Source organism: Nerophis lumbriciformis, linkage group LG09 (assembly GCF_033978685.3).
Source record: "Nerophis lumbriciformis linkage group LG09, RoL_Nlum_v2.1, whole genome shotgun sequence".
Taxonomy (NCBI): Eukaryota; Metazoa; Chordata; class Actinopteri; order Syngnathiformes; family Syngnathidae; genus Nerophis; species Nerophis lumbriciformis.
Window position 1 is genome coordinate 32377563 of NC_084556.2, and position 12438 is coordinate 32390000.

At 40.7% G+C, this 12438-nt stretch overlaps 2 protein-coding genes across 3 annotated transcripts in view; one reads left to right on the forward strand and one right to left on the reverse strand.

Annotated features, from left to right (window-relative positions):
* The window catches only part of myo19 (myosin XIX), a 30290-nt gene extending 27238 nt beyond the window's left edge, over positions 1-3052 (forward strand). Inside the window, exons 24-25 of one of the 2 annotated variants that reach the window (XM_061961721.2) lie at positions 19-330; positions 415-3052. In XM_061961721.2, the coding sequence (XP_061817705.1) occupies positions 19-330; positions 415-528 (426 nt within the window). In that variant the 3' untranslated portion in view covers positions 529-3052. The remainder of the gene's footprint in view (positions 1-18; positions 331-414) is intronic. The other variant, XM_061961928.2, reaches the window with a different exon arrangement.
* On the reverse strand, positions 2880-5404 carry znhit3 (zinc finger, HIT-type containing 3). The gene is made up of 5 exons (XM_061963298.1): positions 5239-5404; positions 5027-5058; positions 4859-4924; positions 3298-3375; positions 2880-3220 (listed from the first exon to the last, which is right to left on the reverse strand). Exons 1-5 carry the CDS (start codon positions 5304-5306, stop codon positions 3018-3020), a joined length of 447 nt encoding a protein of 148 aa, XP_061819282.1. The 5' UTR covers positions 5307-5404; the 3' UTR covers positions 2880-3017.
* Positions 5405-12438: the final 7034 nt, after the last annotated feature.

Consider the following 12438-nt stretch of genomic DNA (forward strand, 5'->3'; position numbering starts at 1 on the left):
GTTGCGTGTTTGTGTCAGGCACTCCTGAAGTGTTTAGCTGAGGCCGAGCTGGATAATGCAGAGGACTTCATGTCAGAAGATACCCCTGTGATTAGGGAACAGGGCTCAGTGCAGCTCTCAACCATCCAGGAACCCGTTATGGTCCAGGGCTGGCCCATGGGGCTGGCTTTGGCGTCTGCCCCTTCCATCTCGGTGTCCCTAACGGCCACAGTATTCCAGAAGATGAAGTCTGTGGTGGCTTCCCTAAAACTGCCCTCCAGGAGAGGAGAATATAAGGTGGAGACCAACCAAAACATGCAGGGGGTCGCCTCCATTAGGGCTCAACCAAAGGTGCGGACACATCTATAAAACCTCTGTTAAAACACATACAATCTTCATTCCTTTTTGATCTGAAAGTTTTTGCACACATTTCAGGGATCTGTAAAACTGCACTGCCAGCGGTCGCCCCTTCTCTACGCAGACATGCAGCCTGAGCTGAGAAACGGCGTGACAGGCTTCAATGAAATCCTGCTCGAGAAGACTCTATAGCAGGAGAGTGCAAACTTTGTCCACTTTCATACATCGTGTGCGCTAAAATGCTAAAACCGATCCAATTTAGGTCAATATACAGCAGCTGAAATAAGTATTTAACACATTGTTCTCACTAATTATATTTCCAAAGTGCTATTGACATAAAAAATTCACCAGATGTTGGAAACAACCCAAGTAATACATACATACATACATACAAAGAAAGAAGAACAAATAAGACAAGAAATTAAGTTGTTATAATGTGAAATGACACCGGGAAAAAGTATTGAACGCGCCAACTGGTTTTATGCAATACTTAGTACAAAAGCCTGTTTGCCTACGGTATGGAGAAACTAGTTGCATGCTTTCCTCCTCCACACAAGTAGTTGGCTGTATGATTTGAATTATTATCCTGCTGGAATGTCCACCCTTGTTTCATTTTCATCATCTTCGTAGATGGCAGCAGATTCTTGTCAAGAATGTCTCGGTATATTTGCCCATTCATCCTTTCTCCAACAATGTGAAGTTTACCAGTACCTGAAATGCAAACTACACCATCATGTTCCCACCTCCGAACTTCACTGTTGGTATGTTTTTAGGATGATGTGCAGTACCATTTCTCCTCCCAATTAGGTGTGCATTATGGCATCCAAACAGTTCAATTATGGTTTCATCAGACCAGACTATATTCTCCCAGTATTTAACAGGCTTGTCCAAATGTTGTTCAGCAAACTTTAAACAAGCTTTGACATGCTTTTTTTTTTTTAGCGATGGGGTCTTGGGTGCATACAGGCCATGGTGGTAGAGTGCATTACTCATTGTTTTCCTTGTGACAACAGTACCTGCTAATTACAGGTCTTTTTTTAAAGCTCTCCACGGGTGGTCCATCCATCCATCCATTTTCTACCGCTTATTCCCTTCGGTGTCACGGGGGGCGCTGGAGCCTATCTCAGCTACAATCGGGCGGAAGGCGGGGTACACCCTGGACAAGTCGCCACCTCATCGCAGGGCCAATCCACGGGTGGTCGTTGGCTCTTATTATTCTTTGCACTCCTGTTCGAAATTTTGCAAGGAGTACCTGATCGAGGCAAATTTATTGTGGTATGATTGGCTTTCCACTTACCGGTACGTATTATGGCCCCAACCGTGCTCACTGGAACATTCAGAAGCTTAGATATGCGTCTACAACCAATGTCATCGTTCTGTTTTGCAATTAATTTGCGATAGTCTTGAGACAGCTCTTTGCTCTTACCCATCATTAGATGTGTCTTGACATATTATCACGCACAACTTGAGTTCTGAGCTTATTTCTTCTACTTTCATTGTAAGGATTACTTGGATTGCTCCCAACATCTGGTGAAATGTTCTATTCAACAGCACTTTTTGAAATATATTTAGCGAGAAAAATGGTGACGTGTTAGTTATTTCAGCTGCCATATGCTATCTGAACAAAACATCCACATATTAGCTTTGTGTTGGTGACAAAGCAAATTAGTTGAATATCTTATCATATTCCTCATAATGAATTTATTATTTTTTTATATAATGTCTCACGTTGGACAGCCCTGCTCTATACTTACACTATAGTATGAAATGTTTCTTGTAGTAAAACAGCCAGTCCCTCCAGGACTTCGCGATGTTGCGATCGTGACAATTCAACCATCCACCCATCCATTTTGTGTCGCTCGGCCCTTTCAAGGTCGCCTTGGTGGGGTTCGGGAGATTCGGATGGAGCCTCTGAGCCGCACTCAAACTCGCGCATCAACCCTCTAATCAAAAGCAAATCATCTACTTTTGATATTAATGGAATGCCACAAGTAATATTTGAATGATTGCATGTAGAGTGTATGTTTGTGTCCCATGTGAAGGGATGAGTTGAGTTTAAGATGACGTCAGTGCTGCCTTCAAATGAGTCTATGGCTCTGATTTGTGTCATTGTTAAAAGCTACACATATCACTCAGGGGCTGTTATATGATTCACTCGCACACTGTAAACCTATTACGGTATTTTGCTTTTGTATATTAGCACCAAAATACAGTACCCGTATTGCATGTGTTGCACAGCAAAAGCAAAGATTGCACATTCAGAGAACACACCTGTTCAATTATAGCAATGTGCATTTCAATCATGGAGAAAAAAATGTTGGGGTTTAAAATAACTGCTGCTTTTAAATATGCACACCGTGGGAATATATGCAAATATTGTTTTACACTTGTATGTGAGTAAAGTTTTTTTGTCAAATTAAATGGATTTTCTTTTTTGTAATTTAAATACACTGCAGTACTGTAGGTTATTACTAAACATACAGACACAATTGTAAGGATGTCTGTCTGGTGTGTGTACACAAAAGATTATAACCAAGAAAATGAACCATGTAATTTTTATTTGCTTTGATAAAAACGTGTTGTCATACATTCAACAACAATGCCTTATGTGCATCCTCTTATTTTCTATACAAAATACAAGTGTGCTCCCCAAGACAAAATCCAATAAATACAGTACAGATTTACCAGTCCATATCCTCACTGACCTGCTGTGATTGAGCTTCTTTTTCTACAACCTTCAAACACTGATCTGAAAACTCTACAAATAGGGGCTCCTGCATGGCCGCCTTCATTGCCTCGTCTTTGTTGTTTGCGTTGTCAATGGTCCGTAATAGCTGTCTTAGATGGGGGTTACTAAGGAGATCTTTCAGCTTTTCTGACTGACCTGTGAAATACATTTCAGAAGAACTTGTCAAAAATGTCATGTGTAAGATATATATGCATGCAATTTTGAACTAATACCCAACAGCTGAAGTCTCTCTGGAGGTACTATATCAGGGATGTCATCTTCCTGCAGAATATCGTCCACACTCCACGTGTCTGCACAGAATGTTTTTTTAAAGGCCTACTGAAATGCGATTTTCTTATTTAAACGGGGATAGCAGGTCCATTCTATGTGTCATACTTGATCATTTCGCGATATTGCCATATTTTTGCTGAAAGGATTTAGTAGAGAACATCGACGATAAAGTTTGCAACTTTTGGTCGCTGATAAAAAAGCCTTGCCTGTACCGGAAGTAGCAGACGAGTAGCGTGACGTCACAGGTTGTGGAGCTCCTCACATCCACACATTGTTTACAATCATGGGCACCAGCAGCGAGAGCGATTCGGACCGAGAAAGCGACGATTTCCCCATTAATTTGAGCGAGGATGAAAGATTTGTGGATGAGGAAAGTGAGAGTGAAGGACTAGAGGGCAGTGGGAGCGATTCAGATAGGGAAGATGCTGTGAGAGGCGGGTGGGACCTGAAATTCAGCTGGGAATGACTAAAACAGTAAATAAACACAAGACATAAATATACTCTATTAGCCACAACACAACCAGGCTTATATTTAATATGCCACAAATTAATACCGCATAACAAACACCTCCCCCCTCCCGTCCATATAACCCGCCAATACAACTCAAACACCTGCACAACACACTCAATCCCACAGCCCAAAATACCGTTCACCTCCCCAAAGTTCATACAGCACATATATTTCCCCAAAGTCCCCAAAGTTACGTACGTGACATGCACATAGCGGCACGCACGTACGGGCAAGCGATCAAATGTTTGGAAGCCGCAGCTGCATGCGTACTCACGGTACCGCGTCTGCGCATCCAACTCAAAGTCCTCCTGGTAAGAGTCTTTGTTGTCCCAGTTCTCCACAGGCCAAAGGTAAAGCACGACTGTCATCTTCCGGGAATGTAAACAATGAAACATCGGCTGTGTTATCCGGCACAGCAGTCAGGGGTGCATTCTACGTTGGGGGTGCGTTATCCAGCACAACACCTGCCGCAATACACCGCTTCCCACCTACAGCTTTCTTCTTTGCTGTCTTCATTGTTCATTGAACAAATTGCAAAAGATTCACCAACACAGATGTCCAGAATACTGTGGAATTTTGCGATGAAAACAGACGACTTAATAGCTGGCCACCATGCTGTCCCAAAATGTCCTCTACAATCCGTGACGTCACGCGCAGACGGCATCATACCGAGACGTTTTCAGCGGGATATTTCGTGCAAAATTTTAAATTGCACTTTAGTAAGCTAACCCGGCCGTATTGGCATGTGTTGCAATGTTAAGATTTCATCATTGATATATAAACTATCAGACTGCGTGGTCGGTAGTAGTGGGTTTCAGTAGGCCTTTAAGCAATACACTGCATATTTTTTTTTTATAAATAGTGTATGCTGAAAGAACATAATCTTTTGCAGTGCTTCAATGCTAAGTATGCTGACATTTTTACAATTTTCTCTTTTTGATCAACATGTTTGATTCATGTACTGTATGCAGGATTGGGGGAAAGAAACGTACCAGTCTTCCCAGCATCCTGTGCTTCAGGCACGGTGGGATCCAGCTGCTTAACAGGAACACAAGAGTCTAGAGAAACATACATTGGATAAGTATTGTTCAATAACCCCTATATACTGTATATGATTCAATATTGAAACTACTGTAAAAGCCCTAAACTAAACTACTTGCCTTTATGCCTCTTGAAACAGGGAAGGGAACAACTAAAAAAAAAAAAAGTGCTATTATTTATAATACATTTCAACGTTTATATCCCACCGCCACAGATCTACTTAAATATGTTTATTTACTCAGTGTGTCATGTTTGCCTACCATACTTAACACGTGAATAGCACATGCGTTTAAGCTAGCTACGAAGATACAAAACGGTTTGAGTTACTTACTATCTTATTTTGCAGGATGGGCATCTGTATTTTGGTGTTTGTTCGCTGCACACGCTGCACAGCTGCATCGTGATAAATATAAAGGATTATTTTAAAGGGAAATGTGTAGTACAGTTCACGCTAAGAAGAGGAGTCTCGCACATAACCCGGAAATATTACATGGGTTGTTGCGGTCGACTTTACCTTACCTTCAAAATAAAAGCAGCTAAATCCACTTGGAAAAAGAAAATACTGTAAATTGTAGAGTTTGTGGTAATGTTTTTGCATGATTTTTTTTAAACCATAATTATATGATTTCAACCATAATGATGTGTTGTTATTTTGGCATTTGGCAGAATATAGTGTCCCGTTGGCGCAAGTACCCGGATGTTGCACTCACCGGCGTAACCAACATGGTCAGTGTGCACTGTACATTCATACAGGCCCTTGACCGGAACTGGCAAAATACAGCCCGAAAAGCATTTCAATTAGGCTCCGTAGTGGGACGTTTCCAAATTATATTTTTAACCATATCGAAACCATAGCTGGCAATATGATTTGCAGAATCGTTTTTAAGTTACCGTAAGTATTGAACTATAAAAATGATGGCAGTGGTTAGAATCTGCGTTTATTAATGACATATGTGTAAGTATTATTGTAGCAAAATTATTTGCATTTGCGTATTTCACTCTTATGTGAACTAATGTGTGTGTCGGTATCTCAATGTGTGTGAAACTTGCCAACCTTGAGACCTCCGAATTCGGGAGTAGGGGGGGGGGGGGGGGGGGGGGGTATATTGTATCTTGCAGGAAGAGTTAGTGCTGCAAGGGATTCTGGGTATTTGTTCTGTTGTGTTTATGTTGTTATGCCGATGTTCTCCCGAAATGTGTTTGTCATTCTTGTTTGGTGTGGGTTCACAGTGTGGCACATATTTGTAACAGTGTTAAAGTTGTTTATACGGCCACCCTCAGTGTGACCTGTATGATTGTTGATCAAGTATGCCTTGCATTCACATATGTGTGTGCTAAAGTCACATATATTATGTGACTGGGCCGGCATGCTGTTTTGTATGGAGGAAAAGCGGACATGATGACAGCTTGTAAAGGACATTAAAGGCAGTGCCTTCAAGGCATGCCCCCAATATTGTTGTCAGGGTGGAAATTGGGAGAAATTCGGGAGAATGGTTTCCCCGGGACATTTTCGGGAGGGGCACTGAAATTCGGGAGTCTGCCAGGAAAATCGGGAGGGTTGGCAAGTATGATGTGTGTGCGTGTGTGTGTGTGTGCATAATCAGAGCCGTGCCCTAGTGCCTTGTGGGTTAGTCTGGGAAGACAAAAGGCTAGGGGAGCACACCCTGAGAGAAAAGCAAGTGCTGGTAGGCACACCATAGGCGGTCCTCCGACAGACCGGAGCTCCGGCAGCCTCCTGCAGCTGTGAGGAGGTGCCGGTCGTCCTGGGTTTCCCTTGCCACCGGATACAGCTCCCCACAGCGAAGAAGTGGCGTTGGAGTCTGCGCGTCTCCCTCGTCGAAAAAGACGGATGATGGTTGCATAGAAGCTCCACAACGGTCACAAAGGCGGTAGAAGGCTGCAGCAAAGATGGGCCCCCAATTGTCTTGGTCTCCATGCCATTGGACCCTGGCCTTCTCTTTGTCAAGGACAGTGTGGTGGCTGTCTGTGCACCAGTCTCCCCACTTTAAAAGATTCCACGCACAGGCGTTCTCCTGAAGGCAATCCCACCAACAGGAGGACAATCATACTCGTTTCGAGTGATTGCCGACGACGAATCAGAGCCGTGCGTGCGTGTTTTAAGTTGTCTGTCCATATGATGATTTGTCTGTGTAAAAAGAAACCCAAATTGGCTGTATTTTTCCATGTGACTTTTGCTACATTAAGTCATTATTTTTATATATTAAGTACAAAATATCAGTTTTCATGCAAATGTTTCGTCACTGTTGCTTTATTGCATAACATAATTTGTGCATTTCAAGTTCAGGGAGCGTCCTTTTTCAAAAGCTGACTAATCACAGCTTTGCGGTCTGTGTCACCAACAATGCAGACCTAGACTTTTTCAAGTCTGCGACTGCAGACACTTTTAAATCGCACCCACTTTAAGTAAGTCGCGTCTACTTAAAGGGGAACTGCACTTTTTTTAAATTTATTTTGCCTATCGTTGACAATCATAAAAGACATGACGGTGGATGTTTTGGGGTTTTTTGCATTCTAAATGTTAAATAAATGCGATCAAAGGTCGGCTTACAATGTAGCCTAGGGGAGCCCTTCAATTCTGCCCATAGAGCCCCTAAAAAAACATCCAAACACCTCCATTGAGGTTTTATATACATGATAGTATACATATAATGTAATAACGGGCACATTTATAATGACATTTAATATTTACGTATTTTGATCATTTTAAGCATATGCGGAGCATTAATTTCAAAAACACATTGCGACGTCTACTTGTTGTTTTCTTCATCACTGATTACTACACATAGCAGACTTCATGAGAGACAAAAAACATAATAAAACATCACTTACTGTACAATGCCGAATGCTGGGATGTTCATATATTCCAATTTAGAGGAAAAATGTCCTATAATCGTCGCGTAAAACGGGTTGGGGGCAGGGGGAACAAGTGCTTTTCATGTCTTTCTCACCAGTTTCAAGTCCTAAATGGCTGTCAAAGGGTCCCAACGTGTTGGATTGTATCCTCAGCCATCTATTTTTCACGTGAGAGGCATGATTTATGATCTACAATACATTTAGAGGGAGCAAGGAAGCGAAGAAACAGCAGATCACTCGATGATGTAAACATAGGTACACACGCTAGTGATCACGTCGCCGCTATAAATAGTTTGTCCTCGTTAGCGCTTATAATAATATTACTAATACTTGGTTATTATTCAAATCACAAAATGTAAATGTGATATTGTTGGTGCTTTATGAATGGTTATTTTACAGAGTTTATGGGCGGAATAGGGGACTTCTCATTGGCTCTGCTGTGAGCAGACTTTTATTTACGTTTAGGTAATATTTAGAATGCGTAAAAAAAAATCCATCCGTCGTCAGGTAGGGAGGGTAGAGCTGCGGCCGCAGACACTCTAAAGTCGTGCCCAGTTTAAGTTGTGCCCACAGGGCTGATGACTACGGAAGTGAATTGTGTCTTAGAGACATGGCCACAGTTGCGCTGACAACACGCGGTTTGACACTTGATTTGTAACGTGATTAAAGATGGAGAATGCAACGCACCATGGTTGTTACTATTTCGGTTGTTGAATGTATTGCTTTTTCAGCTGATTATATTGTAGCATCCAGAAGAAGTGCACACTAAATCTGACGCTCTGTTTTTACTTTTATTGACCAACTTAAGAATTCTAAACATCACCCACACATGAATACAACATCAACCCCGGCAGATCCCCACCCTTTAAAGTCCCTTGTCCCTGAGGGGGACAACAAAATCTCTCAAGTGGGCTGGTTGCCACCTCAGCCTGCAGGGTCTTGTCAGACTAGCAGTGCTTCCCCTGCCCTGGGAAGAAATCAAAGGAAGTGTCACATCTTGTGAAGGCCAGGAGGAGGTCCCAGGTATGGAAGGACAAAACTCTCCCCGGTAACTCCACTCCATCCCCTGGTACGGTGCTCGCCGGTCGCGTTGCAAGACAACGTTTCTGCCACAGGGTGGGAGTCTGACCCGGTACTCAACTTCTCTGAGTCTTTCCACCACTCTGCAAGGTCCCATCCAGTCACTGTCTAGCTTCGGGGCTCTTCCCTTTTTTCCATTGGGGGTTGTATACCAACAAAAACTCTTCAGCTGTGAAATGTTACCCTTTTTCGTGGACGTCGTAATTCATCTTTTTTTCTACCGCCAGCATTCCGTAGCTGGCTCCTGGCAAATTCATGGGCTGTCTTGTAGTCTCTTGGCGTACTCAGCTCCTGGTGGACCAGCCGGCGCATCCGGGGGTCTATCCATCATCTTTTCAGCGAGCATACAGATCTCTCGGCCCAGCATTAAAAGGGCAGGAGAACAGGAAGTGGAGTCTTGTACAACTGACCTGTGTGCCATAAGCATGAGGGGGAACATGGCAATCCCAGTCCCACTGATGTTTAGCCGTGACAATTGCCAACTGTTGTCCCAAGGTGCTGACCTGGAGGCCCAACTTTTTTTTTATTACAGAAGAGCCCATTCAATATTAACTATGAATTAGTAATCTTGCTCTTGATTTTAATCATATTCAATAATTATATCTAACCTACTTAGTTTAACAGGGTAAACCTTGTCAAATGATATGAAACCATTTGTTCACCCCAAAGATTATTATCAAGGCTTATTAGGTCAGGTTGATTACAAAAATAAACAACCAAATATACTGCAAGAGAAGGACTCATAAAATTTGAGAAAAAATATACAATTACTAAGTGCCAAAATAAAAAATTTCTAAATAAATGAGTTATATTAATATATAATAATGTTTCTTAAACTGTCAAAATGAAAATACAGCTTCAGCACTTTAGTCATAAGTTGTGCGCTTAAGAAACCACTCTAGGACTTAAGGTCCAGACTTCTGTTGTTTTATATTGTCATTACTGCCATAAGTGGTGTAAAAGTGTATTACAACTGAGTACCACTGCGGCCCATACGACCTCAGCTGAAAGATTATTTTTGGCGGCCCATTTGGGGTGTTCGCGGCCCAACAAGTTAAGAAACACTGATCTCTGCTATTTAGTCATGGAAGGAAAGGGACATATTAGAGGAGTTGCAATTAACAGTTAAGAGAGAGAAACAATATTACGATCATCTTTTTTAAGTGTGCAATCACGGTAATCGATTTGGCCCAGCACAAATAAAACATAGCCTTCAAGTGTGAAAAAAATGTCTTTTACCTCATAATGGTGGTCTTATTACATTCGCGTGTTTTGTTGACCACCAAAATTGACATTTAACAAAAAGACAATTAAATAAACTATCCATAACAGTGAAAAAAGTAACATAAATTAACGCATCCTTGTTATGGTTAACACTCATTTTATTCCATATAAATGCAGTAAAATACATATTCCTTGACGCATGGATGACGCACGCATCTCTGACTTACATAGCTAAAAACAAAAAAATATTCTTGTACAGTTGTAACTTGAGAACGTCAACGTTCAGTTGGGGTAGAAGAACGAGCTGCCATGTGACATGTTCTTGGGCATGTTCCCGCACTCATCACACTTCTTATTGGCCACATTGGGAATCCAGGATGGGGTTCAGATCTAACATGAAACAAGAAGAAATGGTTACAATTTAACATTATGTATTGGATTTATACAATATATCATTTGGAATATCTGTTTTAATGTATCCCCTGGTTTAATTTAGGTCCATCCATCCATCCATTTTCTACCGCTTGTCCCTTTCGGGGTCGCGGGGGGTGCTGGAGCCTATCTCAGCTGTCCACTAAAGACTATTATAGTGACATGGTAGTACAAATTGAAAATAGACATATTAGTAGAGTCATTTCTAATAATACCGCTCATCAAAAAGGAATTTGATTTAATAAGGAATGTATTTTATTTTTACAATATGCCAAGGGCCCATAGTAAAAACAAGCTACAAGCCAAAAATGACCCCTGTGCCGACTTTGTTGTTAACACTACAGATGTGACATTTGCAAACAAATCGAATATTTTGAATGACTCTCTTATGTAAACGATGAGAACCATTTTGTATGCACACGCAGATGCAGCATCAGCAATTGTATTCTAGTTTTATTTATACTTTGTATTTACATATACACAGTCGTCCCTCATATATTGGCTCCGGTTGTGACCACGATAAATAAGATTAGATTAGATAGATTTATTGGTCCCCGTGGGGAAATTCATTTTCACTGCCGTACATTTAAACAATAGACATGACACATCACAAAACAAAAATAACAAAAATAAGTAAGAATCATTAATCATAGATCGAATATTTTAATGGTTTCAGAAATGTTCAAGACCTTCTAAATAATTTTTTTCATATTATGAGTGCTCTCTCGACATGAAATAACACCCTTTGGCCACCTTTACACTCCTTTTAATCCAATTTAGTAATGCTGCCTGAGGCTGAGCCAATCCGTGGCCACAATACTTGGTTTGGTCTCCTCTAATTGCCAATACTATAGTATTAATATGTTACATTCATTTAGCCACTTTTAAGCTTGCAAATGTGTGGGACAATTAAGTAATCAAGTAATGATGTCACGGTCAAAGCACGACGTTATTGATTGATTGATTGATTGAAACTTTTATTAGTAGATTGCACAGTACAGTACATATTCCGCACAATTGACCACTAAATGGTAACACCCGAATACGTTTTTCAACTTGTTTAAGTCGGGGTCCACGTTAATCAATTCATGGTTATGGCACACCCTAATGGAATGTTTACATAAAAACACAGCAAAAATAAAAATATTGTCAATATTTCAGAAGAAATCCCAGCAATTTAGTAATATGGTGGTCATTTTAATTATTCTAATCCACATATTGTTATTTAACTGCCACCAGTGATTCTTTTCTTGATAAAAAAAAAATCTATACGGCTATGATACTTGGTTTGGTGTCCTCTAATTACCAATACTATAGTATCAATATTTTAAGTTCATTTAGCCACTTTTAAGCTTGCAAATGCCTAATTTAGGCCAAAAATGTTGTAGAATAGGCTTTACGAAAAAAATCTGCGATGTGGTGACGCAGCAATATTTAATGGGTGATGTGGCTCGGGACGAATTATTGTGATTTGTGTGTTTTTTCTGAAGTGTTAAAAGTTAATTTAAGTGTGGGACAATAAAGTAATCAAGTAATGATGTCACGGTCAAACATCGGCGTTATGGCACCCCCTAATGGAATGTTTGTATAAAAACACAACAAAAATAAAAAAATATTGTCAACATTTCAGAAGAAATCCCAACAATTTAGTAATATGGTGGTCATTTTAATTATTCTGATCCACGTATTGTTTAACTGCCACCAATGATTATTTCCTTGATTTAAAAACAAATATGTAATAACGAATCAGTCTTTTGAAAGGAACGGCTCCTCAAGATCAGACTGCCTTCCATTTGTTTTGATCAGATTATATAACTGAGTTGACAATAGAACTATTGAAAATGTTACCTTTCATAACAGGCGAGGAGACGAGTAAACAACATCAAGATGTCAGACTTTTGGTTCGCCTACGTTTGAGCTC